Below are 13,958 nucleotides of genomic sequence, written 5' to 3'. Positions count from 1 at the left end.
TTAGCATATTTAAAAAAATAATAAACAAAACATTTTCTTCAAAATGCAAAATCAACACTTTCTGCCCTGTAGCGGGTAAACATTAAGTTGAAAATATGCCGCTTTTCTGAAATATAGTACATTTTCTGGGCATTCCGAAATATGCACAATTGAAAATTGATTATTTTTTATATATGGCGTTATTGAAAGGAGTGAGCGATATGTGTTTCGATGCATTCAGCATCACTATGAAATACAACATGCATATTAGAGAAGTGTCACAGAGTTTAAAAATAGTGATATATACTAAGTACTTTTTTATTTAAATACATGTACATACCAAGTGACAAATGTCAAATCAAATATCTGCCAAAAATCAGGTGAAATTTTCAATGATACAATAATAATAATACATTTTGATAATTAATATAAAGCGCCATTTTCGTAAAATACTACCTCAAGGCAAGGGCGCTTCGCTGTGAATGAATTGGTGCAAAGAAGATGGGGGAAATGATTTAGCAAACAAATGTGTTTTTAGTTTTTTTTCTGAAGATCATCTCACTCTCACTATTTCTAACCACTGGTGGAAGAGCATTCCACTCCATCGGACCCGCAACACCAAAGTCACGCTCGCCAAATTTAGCGAGCTGGTAAGATCACTTTGCCCATTGCAGTTGTTGGCGATCGAAGAGTGAGACGTCTAACAACCTATTTGTCTGGAATACACAGATCTTTTAGATTTTGCAATGATATACGTTTTAAAAATAAATGTTTATTAAATATTCTAGATTATTAAAGAATGGATCTCACTACAGCTCATGTGAAAGCAAAATCGGAGACTGGCGATTTAGAACCAGAAGCTCTCCATACTGAAAACGTACCATCACGTCCCGACACATCGACGCCTGCTACAAGCAGTTACAATTTACCACGTTCCAATTCTATCTATTCTACGGTTATATGTCCTACTGCCGACACAAATATTAAACGAAAAATAAGCAATCATGGCGGTTATCTACACGCACCACGCGAACCGGAGTCTGATGGCGTTACTAGTGGTGGAGATGTTTCACATTCCACTGTGAAGGAGGAGTTTATCTACCCAGAAGTTCCTATCATCAATGCAGAACCAGCACATTCTGAACATGGCGAAACTGATGAATACGTTAGCGAGGACCCATCCATACCTGGAACTAGCACAAAACACTACATTGAGGTCGACCTTTCTTATCCTGAGATCGACCAAGAATGCTTAGAACTCTCTCGCGACAGGAATAATGACTGTGGTAAGTTATTCTTCTATATCTTGTTTCTTTCTTCTTCTCAATCCTATTCCTCATTACCGAAGGTTGTGACCCTTGTGGACAGACACTGTCCAGAGTGATCCAGATGATCAAAACAGTCTACGATCCAACGAAACTCCTCCTCCGAAAGTACTTGAACCGTGTCATTATGTTTTAAGACAGTCTTCTTTACTCCTCATTTCTGAGGGACAACCCTCAGAAATGAAGAGTAAAGAAGGGTCCCACTTGTGACCCTTGTGGGAGCTATGACTCTTCTCCAGCTATCCCTTGCCTGCGCTGCACGTAGCGCTCCAACCACCGAGGTGCCTGATGCTGCCTTAACTCCATCGGTCTATCGTGTGGAGATCTTCCTCTCCCTCTCTTCCCCTCTAGGCTACCGATCACAACCAAACGTTCCAGGCTATCCTCATTGTCACGCGCAAAGTGTCCAAAGAACTAAAGAATCTGTCGTGTTTAGATATTGGCTAGAGTCAAGCCTTCCAAGTTGTTTCTTTATTGGAGGGTTAAACTTAATACATACCCTAGTTTAAATATTTCTAAAATCCACCTTAATTGGGTCTCTTTTGATCGAAAGAACATAATAAATTAAGAAAACATTATTATTCAGTTAAGTTGCACAATCTGATCCATTATCCGTAAAGTCATCAAATAACAAAACTTGGTATAAAACAAGTATTCATAAACGGATAATGGAGGTAGGTAAATCTGAAATAGATCGTATTATTCGGCTATGGCCGATGATATGTCCTCAACGCTATATGGAAAAGCAAATGGCGGTGGAATAGCAGTTAGGAAAAGAAGAATTATGGCTAAGTCACTCGGGGTTGCACACTCGTACCAATAAACAAGCTTATGCAAGTTAAACATGGTACTAGTCTAGTGAGTAAAAGAAAGGCATATAAAATACTCATAAAAATATTTTTCTGTTCTTTTTTTAATAACAAATACAAAGAATAAAATAAAATTTAACGCAAAGAAATAATATGAAAATTTACAATTTGAATTTATACGCGGGATTTCCTCATATTTCAATTTATTTTTAATTAGAGTGTTTTTTGTTGTTGTTTTAGATATGGAGCAAAGCAGAAAAGAATACAAGATATCAGAAAAGAATAATGGATTAATTTTGTCCATGATAAAAACATTTTCGTGCCCTGAGTGTACATTTACGGCCACACAAAAGAGTGATTTAAAGAGGCACATTTTTATTCACACCGGCGAGAAAGTCTTCACGTGCGAAGAATGTGGCATGGTATTTTCCCAGAAACACAATTTACATAGACACATGTTTACTCATTCTTCTGAGAAACCCTACCCTTGCACGGAATGCGACAAAGGATTCTCCCAGAAACACCATTTAAAAAGACATATGTTCACTCATTCTACCGAGAAACCCTTCAAATGTTCAGAATGCGACAAGACATTTTCACAGAAAGTCCATTTAAAAACCCACATGATAACTCATAGCGACAAGAAACCCTTTTCGTGCTCTCAGTGTGACTTTACGTGCGCTCAAAAAAAATATTTGATGAAGCACGTGTTTACTCACGTTTGCGCGAAACCCTTCATATGTTCGTACTGTGAACTTGCTTTTTCCGATAAATGGGCCCTCAAAAGACATGTGTCAACTCACGTTGATGAGAAGCCCTACTCGTGCTTACAATGTAAATATAAATGCTCAGAAAAGGTTCATTTAAGACAACACTGGCTAACTCATACTGGTGAGAAACCTTTCTCGTGTTCAAAGTGCGAATACGTGTGTTCGCTGAAAGGAAATTTAAAAAGGCACATGACAATCCACGCTAGTGAGAAATTAAAAGCGAAACCCGTTGAAAAAAATCAGAGACTGATAATAAATAGTAGAAAAGTATGCGAGCAGTCTACTTCTGGCTCCATCGATGACTCCGATCCGCTCTGCGTCGAAGCCCAGACCATTAACCAAAACTAACTTACCATCATGCAGCTTCCCGCAAGGGTAGGCAGAAAGAATAGAATGCCTCAACTTTTCAAATAATGTTCGCCTCCACGTTAAGGTGAATATTTTTTTAAAAGCAAAAACCAGTACACATTTTTAACCCAACGTACAGGTTTTTTAGGAGGGGGAGGGGTTATTTGGCAGTTGATCTCGTCATGTCAAAATCTGTATTTACCACGTTACCAAGTTTTCAGCAAACAAATCTAAATTATTATAATTTTTTTCTTTATTTATAATTCATAATCTCATGAATATGAATCTCCGTATTTTTCCGATTTAAAATCGCTAATTTCTTTATTGTGTGGTGACTACCCAACGAGATAAGAAAGATTCACTCATCGATCGATAAACAAGATATATATATATATATATATATATATATATATATATATATATATATATATATATATATATATATATATATATATGTATAAAATATTTACATGTGTATAAGGTTTTTTTTACAGTTATCGTCTTAGAAATTTGAGAAATGAAAAAGTAAAACATAGTTGTAAAAAAGTGTGTTACTGACATGCAGAAAAAATAATGTTATTAGTCCAATAATTATTCAGTGGCTCACTCAGTCAGAACAATACTTAGATAGGGGTCTAATCTGTACTGGTTTTATTTCGCAACTGACAAAATACCAATGCCAAAAAAAACCAGCACCGTACTGGTAAAACCAGTACGAATGGTTACCTTACTCCACGTTCATACATATTCGACGATTATTCCCAAGTATTTGAAATACTTGATCATGTAAAGTTTTCCTCGTCTTCCTCTGCTTCTGCTTTCAACTACTTATTATTACTTGTACCCTTATCCGCACCCAATGGTGCATAGGGCACTGCATCTTATTGACGCACTGTTAACTTGATCATTACTTACAATTAAGGCAAGGTGATCACTCTTGCGCTTCAGGAACCAGTCCATTAAATAAATATTACAGTGTAAAATCACTAATATTTATTTTCACCCCCCTGGGAATCGAACCCGGGACCTCCAGCACAGTAGCTAAACACGCTGACCATTACACCACGGAGTTGGACAAACTTTCAACTACAGTCGCCTCATATTTTTTACTGTTCAGTTTTAATAGAAGCGAGGGAAGATCATAGAAAACTTGGCATGATCAAGTATGTTAAGTAACTGGGCGCGGTAAGATCAGAAAGTCAGAATAATCGGCGGGTATGTATGAGGAGATGCATTTGTGTGGAAGAGGCGAATAATGTTTGCAAAGAGAGAGTGGTGTGGCGCTCTATTCTGTCTGCCTACTCCTGTAGGAAAGCGGTGTGATGGTTAGTTAGTTATTTAGTTTTAAAACATTATTTGTAGACATAAAAGCTCGTGCACTTGTTCCTGGCATTCATTGTGTAGTTAAATAATGCATCTTTTTAAAAGTTGACATTTCTTCGGGGTTTATTCAATTCAATTTATTCAACCACAAAAAATTAATATATACATAACAAAAAATATTCAAGGCGTATATATTAAAAGTAAGCAAGAAGACTTAAAGGCGTAGAAGAATCCCGCTTCGGAAAACTCCTTCGGACACATGGAACAGGTCAATATCCAATGTGATATTGTTCAACATAGCGGTAGCTCTTCCTACAGGCATAACCATCGGCAGGTTGGTCCTGTGTATAGGAATGTATATCCATGTTTTCATTAATAAATAGTTTTCATAATTTACTTTATTTTATTTTCCAAAAACTAGTTGAAATAATCGGCGGGTTGTATGAGGAGATGCATGTAAGTGGAAGAGGCGAAGAATGTTTGCAAAGACAGATCGGTGTGGCGTTCTATTCTCTCTGCCTACCCTTGCGAGAGCGGCTTGATGGTTATATATGTAGTTAGTTAGGTTGTTACCTAAATGACGAGAGATCATAATAAAACCGGACGCAAACGGATCGTATTGTCTATGGTCATTCTGGGTTCATTGTAAAATGGCGGCGTGTCCTGGTCCGTGGCTTGACAGTTGTATTGTATATTTTCCGTAGAATAAACAGGATATCGTGCATTAAATGTGAATGTTGGTATATTATTAAACGCATTACTCTAACTTATGCTGCCCGGATTGCGACCCCCTCGAAGTTTGTAATTACATCAATTGTTTCATGGTAAGACTTCTGTCAAAATTTTAAATAGAGTTATCTTCGACTATGTTGAGATGTCAAAAATAATATAAAAAATAACTCCTAATTGGAGATAATCCAGATTTGTGAACAAGTATTTGGACACACTCAAAGTGCTGTAAATAAATTAACTGGTCAAATTATAAGCTAAAAATAAAAAAAATATATTTTCTAGCGTTTCTCGAGTATAATCCAGGATTCGGACCTTACATTGATATAACTTCCAAGAATTTGAGAAGTGTGATTGTCAATCATGGGTAGAAATGGTGAATGTTACACGTGTGTAAAGTGATCACTTAAACCCGCCTATGACGGTTGTAAGCCCCGTAAATGCCCAGACTTCCATATTCTTCATCCATGTTGAGATGTCAAAAAATAAAATAAAATAATTTGTGAGCTCACTTACATTATGGGTAACATCAGTAATCCGTACACACAAATATTAAAGGCAGTCAAAATAGATGTAGAAAATTTAAAGCATTAACTTTGTGGATCATTGTTAATATATTTTGGAGAAATAAAATAACCTTTTTTTTTATCCACTCGCATCCACACACAATGTGAGTGGATCAAAATACAAAGTCATTTTATTTCTCCAAAATATAGATATTTTGTATTTACCGTGGTTATGATTTTGTTCGTTGGAATGCAATTTAATAAAGCATTTAAATTCACCTTCAAGCATTTTAATGTACGCAATGTTAAAACTTTTTACGGTTGTCTTCAAATTATTCTAGAATTATGGAAGAACAAATGGAGACTCCTGTACTTCGAGTCAAGGTTGAAGCGAGGTTTGACGATGTGGACGCGGATATCCTGGAGACAATTGCGGACGTAATGGAACCACCATCTGCTCGCACCGCCGGGCCATCAACTGCAGACATCATGGGGGCACCATGCTCCACCATACTCAAGAAGGCACTGCAGTCTGATGGGGTTATAAGCAATGTCCCACGCTGTGTTGGAGATGTATCATGTTTTGCTGTAGATAAGGAAACCTACCTGGAAATTCCTATCATCAAAGAGGAACCAGGAACCTATTCTGAATGTGGAAGTTCAAGCGAGGAGCCAGCTATACCGGGGACCAGTATAAACACACAAAACGCTAAGATTGACATTAGCTATTCCGGGATTCTAGAAAAATACTTGGAATCTTCCTGCAATACGAAAGATGCCCCTAGTGAGTATTCTACTATAAATTGGAGATTTCTCAAATCCACCAAATTCTTCTTCTTCTTCTTCATGAGCCTTCTGTCCTCCACTGCTGGATATAGGCCTCTTCCCTTTCTTTCCATTCTCTGACGGTTGCTGCTTGCAGCCAGTTTCTACCCCCCACAGCGACTATGTCGTCAGACCATCTCTTTTGGGGTCTTCCGACACCTCTTTTGTTCTCCCAATGTCTCCAGTGTAAAATTTTTGGGGTCAATCTTGTATTATTCTGTCTTGCAATATGTCCTGCCCTTTACCATTTGAGTTTTGCCACGTGATCCATGATATCCTCTATTTTGGTTCTTATCCTGGTATCTTCATTTTTTAAATTTTTTTATCGATCTTTCCATGGATCGCTGTGAACACTTGAGCTTCTCTGTGTTTCTCTTTGTCAAAGCCACAGTCTCTAATGCATGTGTATTCACAGGCAGTATGCAGGATTCGTACACTTTTCTTTTTAGACAGGTCGGAATCTCCTTATTTTGTAAAATTTGTTTAAGTTTGCCAAAAGCAGCCCAACTCAATCCTGTTCTTCTTGGCAACTTCGCTGTTTAGTTTTCCTTGTCCAGTTTTTTTTTCTAATCTACTAAATCTTCTAAATCTACCAAATTACCGTTACAATAATCCTTACAAGCAAATGAAAATTGTGGTTGAATTTGATTTAATTTGATTGTCTTGTTTCCTTTCAGATAAAATGATAACTACAAAAATACATGATACATCAGAAAAGGATAGCACAGTACCTTGTAGCTTCAATGGCAACAATTTTTCTTGCCCAAAGTGTAAATTTACTACTTTACGTAAAAGTGATTTAAAAAGACACATGGGAACACATACGAATGTGAAACCTTTTACGTGTGCAGAATGCAAAATGTCATTTTCACAGAATGTTCATTTGAAAAGACACATGTTGACTCATTCGACCGTGAAACCCTTCTCGTGTCCGCAGTGTAAATATACATTTTCGGATAAAGGAAATTTAAAGAGACATATGCTAACTCATACTGGTGAGAAACCATTCGCATGCACTCGCTGCGAATATATATGTTCACTCAAAAGGTCGTTAAAGAGACACATGTTCATTCATACTGGTGAGAAACCGTTCTCGTGCACGGAATGTAAATACAAATGTTCGTTGAACGAGACTTTAAAAAGACACATGTTGACCCATACTTGCGAGAAACCCTACGCATGTTCACAATGTGAATGTACATTTTCTGAAAGTGGTAATTTGAAAAGACACATGCTGACTCATACCGGTGAGAAACCGTTCGCATGCACACGGTGTGATTTTGTATGTTCGCTGAAAAGGTCATTAAAAAGACATATGTTGACCCACAACGGTGAGAAACGATCGAAACTCATTAGCTAAGCTACTTTAGAAACTGATGTAAAGAAAACAGACTAAAATCAGGTTAATTGATGTATCCAGACAATTTTCGCTGCAACATTTTCATTGTGCCAAAATACTTCACAAATCTGGGTTTTCTCCATTTTAGGGTTATTTTTTTACAACATTTTGAAGTGTGGCCAAATACTTGTTCACAAATCTAGATTATCTCCAATTAAGAGTTGTCAATCATGGGTAGAATCGGTGAATGTTACACATGTGTAGGGTGATCACTTAAACCAGCCTATGACGCATGTAAGCCCCGTGAATGCCCAGACTTACATATATTTTGATGAAGGCGAATATAGAAATCTTAGCATTTACATGGCTAACGACCGTCATAGGCTTGATTAAGTGATCACTTTACACACAATGGAATTTCTTTAAAATAAAATGTTGCTTTTAACACGAAATTGTTTTGAGGTAAAGGAAATTCCGATGTTTTGAATGTTTAGAAGATTATAATATTTACAATTTTTTAAAATTGAATGTCTTTATTTTGTGTCAAGTATCAGAATATATTTCTAGTTTTAAGTTATTTTTAACTATATTATATCATCGAACGTTAGTAATCGCAAATACACAATTATATTAACTCGAGCGAGCTGATTCCATCGTCAAATGGTTTGCGAAAAAAATCTTTACATTATTCCAAAAAATAGTGTTCGCGCTTTAGAATTTTAAGATTATTTGTACTGTGAAATATTTAGAACAAAATGTAATAAAAAAATGTTCAGATATGTTAATTTATTTGATTTGATCGTGACCACGAACATCAAATTGCCGGACATATCGCTCACTCCTTTCAAGAACGTCATAAATCAAAATACCTGATTTTTCAGGAGAACGTTTTTAAAGTTTAAAAATAAATTACAATGTATTAAAAATACATATCAAGCCACTTACTGGTCTTTTTACTGTGCAACAGATCTTTTTAGGTTAAACCTGAAGATTTTTCCACTATTTGAAAAATGTTAAGTATATTTAAAAAGATAATTAAACAATACTTTTTATTCAAAATGCAAAAACAACACTTTCTGCCCTCTAACGGGTAAATATTAAGATAAAAAATTGCCTCTTTTGATGGGATATAGTACATTTTCTGGGCATTCCGAAAACATGCACAACTGAAAATTGACGATTTTTGATTTATGACGTTCTTGAAAGGAGTGAGCGATATCTTAGATAATACTGGTACGAGTCTTATTGGTAAAATCTCCTTTTTGTGTACATCTAAATTTACAATTGAAGCATGAAAATGGTTTTCGAAATAGACAATAGTGCAAGCCATAGACAATAACGTAGCGTATCAAGGAAACAATATTTAGCAATTCAAGTTACAGGTGATGATTGATTTGTTTCATTTATGGTCAGTCTCCACCCGTCTCTATCCTCCGCGGGAACGCATGAAAGCCCAAATGCTCACAGAGATCCATGCTTGCAGAAACCCAAGAGATAAAGTAAGAAATCAGGAATAGAACCAAAATAGAGGTTACCATGGATCGCGTGGCAAGACATGTTGCGAGACCCCACAAGATGGACCCCAAATTTTTGAGATAGAGAACTTGGGAGAACAAAAGAGGTGTCGGAAGAGCCCAAAAAGATGGTCCGACGACATAGCTGCTGTAAGGAGTAGAAACTGGCTTCAAACAGCAACCGACCGAAGGAAATAAAAGGGTACGAAAGGGCGAGAGGAAAAAAAAATTACCGAATATTCATATAATTTTTATTGCGCATTCATACTGGTTATCAAGTCAAAAAATCCTACCTACTATGGTTTATAAAATGTCTATTCAAAGCGCTTTTTTGGGCGCATACGTAATCACACTTCGAACATGAGAAAGGTTTCTCGCCGGTGTGGGTCAAGAAATGCGTATCCAAATGACTCTTCTTCGTAAATATGTCATTACAAACCGAACAAACGATTGGTTTCTTGCCAACGTGAGCTAGAACATGTATCTTGAAAGCCTTTTTCTCAGTGGTCTCATAGTCGCACTTCGAGCACGCGAAAGCCTTCTTGTTGTTGTGATTAGACACGTGTCTCCTTAGCGAGCTTCTGTCATTGCAGACGAAGTCGCACTTCGAACAAGCGAACGGTTTCTCGCCAGTGTGCGTTAGCATGTGTCGCTCTAGACCTCTCCTCTGGACGCAGACATAATCGCACCTCGGACACGCGAAGGGCTTCTCGCCAGTATGGGATTTGACATGTTCGATCAAATTTGTTTTCCTCGCAAATTTTTTATTGCAAACCGAACACGAAAATGCTTTCTCTCCGGAATGCGTCAATACGTGCGTTTTCAAAGAGCTGTTCTCGGTGCAGACGTAGTCGCACATGGAGCACGCTAGAGGTTTCTCGCTCGTGTGAATAAACTCATGCCTCCTTAGAGAGCTTCGGTCAAGGGATAGATATTCGCACTTCGGACATTTGAAAGGTTTCTTGCCAGTGTGCGTAAGCATATGCAATTTCAGATCACGTTTGAATCGACCTCTGAAGTCACACTGCGAACAGGGGTGCGGTTTCTGAATTTCAAGATACTCCGTGTTACATTTACTAATAAACGTTACGGAAATGGTTGAATTAGACCGAGAATCAGAAAGTAGACTTCTAATATTATCTGGATATTTTGTTTTCTTGTCCCTCACTACCTTGCTCTTGTTTACATCTAAAAATACCAAATTAAATTAATGCAATGTTATCACAATCGTTCATGCCGAATCCGAGTCATGGGAGAAGTAAGAGATGTCAAAAATGTAAAAATAACTCTTAAGTGGACGTAATCTAGATATGTGAACAATCAAAAATAAAATTACTGGCCAAACTATAAGCTGCATGCAAAATTTAAAATCAAGTTTTTAGGCGGTTCTCAGTATGTGAATATAGTCCGGGGTTCGCATTTTGCATACATATTAATATTCTGCTTATATATATGTATATATATATGTATTTATATGTATATATATATATATATATGTATGTATGTATATATATATATATATATATATATATATATATATATATATATATATATATATATATATATATATATATATAGTATATATATAGTATATATATATATATATATATATATATATATATATATATATATATATATATATATATATATATATATATATATATATATATATATATATATATATATATATATATATATATATATATATATATATATATATATATATATATATATATATATATATATATATATATATATATATATATATATATATATATATATATATATATATATATATATATATATATATATATATATATATATATATATATATATATATATATATATATATATATATATATATATATATATATATATATATATATATATATATATATATATATATATATATATATATATATATATATATATATATATATATATATATATATATATATATATATATATATATATATATATATATATATATATATATATATATATATATATATATATATATATAAAATAATAAATAAATCTATATTGAAAAGTCAAAAAAGAAGTACTAAGAGCCGTATTGAAGCATTGAAGAGAGGTGATTCAGTTCACATCAACGAATAGTAGAGAAACTAAAGTAAAGGATAAATATTTAGAAATATATGGCAAGAAGAATTGCTAGAGAATTCCATACATTTAGTGATGTCATTTCTGCGCATTTTTGTACTGGTTCCTGGCACAGCTGACCCTTCGCTATTATCTGCTCCGTAGTGGAAAATGTCACCATATTTAGAAACAGTTCCCGGTTCCGCCTCGATAATAGGCACCTCTGTACAGATAGCTTTCTTTACGGCGGAATACGATGCATCACAGGCTTGGATATTACTAATAACGCCATCAGACTCTGGTTCGCTCTTGATTGCAGTGGAATAGGATACCCCCGCAGAGTCTACAGCTTCACGAATATCCCCTTCTTCATCGCTAGCCCTCGGTTCAGTCATATCACAAGCCGAAGCGAAATCCACTCCTACAATATCCTTTGAGACTTGGATACAAATTGAATATTTCTACTGCACATTTTACAGCGTTAATAATTGTATAGAAAACATCCCATTGTATTTTTCATAACCGTTTTTTTATTAATATTACGAATTATTTAAGAAAAGAATCACATTTTATGTTGTCAAGAAAATATGCATATATAGATGCGATAAAATTTGAGAACGGTCTCCATTTTTTTGCCACGTCAATTTGAAAGTACTTATTTTTAAAACACTAGTTACGAATAATTCTTTATGAACAATAATACTTGTAAAAAGAAACGAATGCTCGCTCTGCGTTGAAATACTATATAATTATGTAAGACCAGCGAGATCAACTGACAGCCACCATTTTGTGGAAATGCATAGACACAAGTGCTGGTCATAGACAATGAGGTATGAAAGTAGGTACTTCTGCCATCTCTTTTTACTGCACTACTTCTATTACCATCATGCCAGAGGTTAGAACGCCACACTCTTCTATCCTGAAATACACTCTTCGCTCCCCACATGTCCTTACATCTATAACTAGATAAACATGTACATGTATAAAAACATGCCCTCCAATTTCCCAAACTTTTGATTCCACCAGATTCAATCAGAACTTGAGATCAATCTTACCATGTCTTTTTTGGCCATCCTCGTTCTCTTCTCTCGCTTACATTTGCAACATGTATTGTACTTTCTTAGTCATTTCCTCGTTCATTTGTTCCACATGTCCATACCACCTTAAATAACTCTTATCAATCATTTCAATTATTCCTAGTTCAGCCTTATATTCCTTTCTGATATTTTCGTTTTTTATTCTATCCTACAACGATATACCAAACACTTGTCTGAGGGAACGCATTTCAACAGTTTTCATCCTTTCTTCACAACACACCTGTATAATATGAAAAAAACAATCTATAAAAATACAATTTATTTATTTTTAGACATCTCATCAAAGATGAAGAAGAATATGGAAGTCTGGGCATTTACGGGGCTGACGACCGTCATAGGCTGGTTTAAGTGATCACTTTACACACGTGTAACATTCACCAATTCTACCCATTATTGACAACCACACTACTCAAATTCTTGGAAGTTCTTTATATCTGAACCAATTTAGAAACCTTGTTCTTGAATCACGAGAACTTCACTAGAGACATTGGTGAGATGAAAAGAAGCTTTTTATTGAGCAGAAACTCTTTTATTAGTATGTGAGATCCGAATCCTGGATTATAATCACACACATGAGAAACGCCAGAAAATATCATTTTCATTTTTAATATTTTAGCTTATAATTTGACCAGTCAATTTATTTACAACATTTTGAGTGTGTCCAAATACTTGTTCACAAATCTGGATTATCTCCAATTATAGGAGTTATTTTTTGACATCTCATCAAAGTATTTGGACACAATTTATTTGTCATTAAAGCATTATGATCGTTTTATAAAAATAAAAGCTTGACAACTTTTTTTATACAAGCACGATGATCCGTACGTCGTATACTTAAAAAACTACGTCTCAGACAAGTCCAATCTTCCTCGGGACGGAGAAAGGTGATTTTTTAAATTCCCTAGTGTCTAAGTGATTCTGAAATCTAGCAGCTACGTCTTATGCACCACTTATCACGGACCAACTTAGACTTCATGAGTGAAAATAGAAGTTTTATAGCCTATACCAGGCATGGGGAACCTGGGACCTTAAAGCCGCATGCGGACTTTTGGCTATTTTAGTGCGGCCTTTTGACTGATGCCAATTTTCGTAAATAGGCATTTTTTCCATATTTTTTTAAATTGCATTTTTAAAAATTTATATTGTGATATAATTAAAATATTTAGTTTATAGGGGGGGTGTCAAAGTTTTTTTCACTGCGGCCTGATGTTGAATCAGATGAGTGAATGTGGCCTTTTGAAATAGAAAGGTTCCCCATGCCTGGCCTATACCTACATTCTTGTGAGTGGAT

General features: G+C 35.2%; 2 protein-coding genes and 1 long non-coding RNA gene across 3 annotated transcripts; 2 read left to right on the top strand and 1 right to left on the bottom strand.

Annotated features, from left to right (window-relative positions):
• Nucleotides 1–778: 778 nt before the first annotated feature.
• Nucleotides 779–3,577, top strand: LOC148300622 (uncharacterized). Its single transcript, XM_088274525.1, has 2 exons — nucleotides 779–1,265; nucleotides 2,354–3,577. The coding sequence occupies exons 1-2, from the start codon at nucleotides 779–781 to the stop codon at nucleotides 3,229–3,231; spliced, it is 1,365 nt and encodes a 454-aa protein (XP_088130651.1). The 3' UTR covers nucleotides 3,232–3,577.
• A 1,619-nt stretch (nucleotides 3,578–5,196) lies between these two features.
• LOC148300621 (uncharacterized) lies at nucleotides 5,197–7,945 on the top strand. The gene is made up of 3 exons (XR_015838915.1): nucleotides 5,197–5,378; nucleotides 6,131–6,573; nucleotides 7,292–7,945. It is a non-coding gene; the product is annotated as an uncharacterized LOC148300621 (long non-coding RNA).
• A 1,761-nt stretch (nucleotides 7,946–9,706) lies between these two features.
• LOC148300620 (uncharacterized) lies at nucleotides 9,707–12,096 on the bottom strand. The gene is made up of 2 exons (XM_088274534.1): nucleotides 11,659–12,096; nucleotides 9,707–10,655 (listed from the first exon to the last, which is right to left on the bottom strand). Exons 1-2 carry the CDS (start codon nucleotides 11,963–11,965, stop codon nucleotides 9,757–9,759), a joined length of 1,206 nt encoding a protein of 401 aa, XP_088130660.1. The 5' UTR covers nucleotides 11,966–12,096; the 3' UTR covers nucleotides 9,707–9,756.
• Nucleotides 12,097–13,958: the final 1,862 nt, after the last annotated feature.

This window comes from Brachycentrus maculatus, unplaced genomic scaffold (genome assembly GCF_059751285.1).
Source record: "Brachycentrus maculatus isolate JH-2025_06_01 unplaced genomic scaffold, ASM5975128v1 h1tg000685l, whole genome shotgun sequence".
Taxonomy (NCBI): Eukaryota; Metazoa; Arthropoda; class Insecta; order Trichoptera; family Brachycentridae; genus Brachycentrus; species Brachycentrus maculatus.
The sequence above is the reverse complement of the archived record's forward strand: the minus strand, read 5'-3'. Positions and strand labels throughout refer to the sequence as shown.

Coding starts and splice junctions, on each gene's coding strand:
- LOC148300622 (XM_088274525.1), top strand. CDS start 779: ATGGATCTCACTACAGCTCATGTGAAAGCAAAATCGGAGACTGGCGAT. Junction 1,266..2,353: donor CGACAGGAATAATGACTGTG/GTAAGTTATTCT, acceptor TTGTTGTTTTAG/ATATGGAGCAAAGCAGAAAA.
- LOC148300620 (XM_088274534.1), bottom strand. CDS start 11,965: ATGACTGAACCGAGGGCTAGCGATGAAGAAGGGGATATTCGTGAAGCT. Junction 10,656..11,658: donor CAGAAATGACATCACTAAAT/GTATGGAATTCT, acceptor TGGTATTTTTAG/ATGTAAACAAGAGCAAGGTA.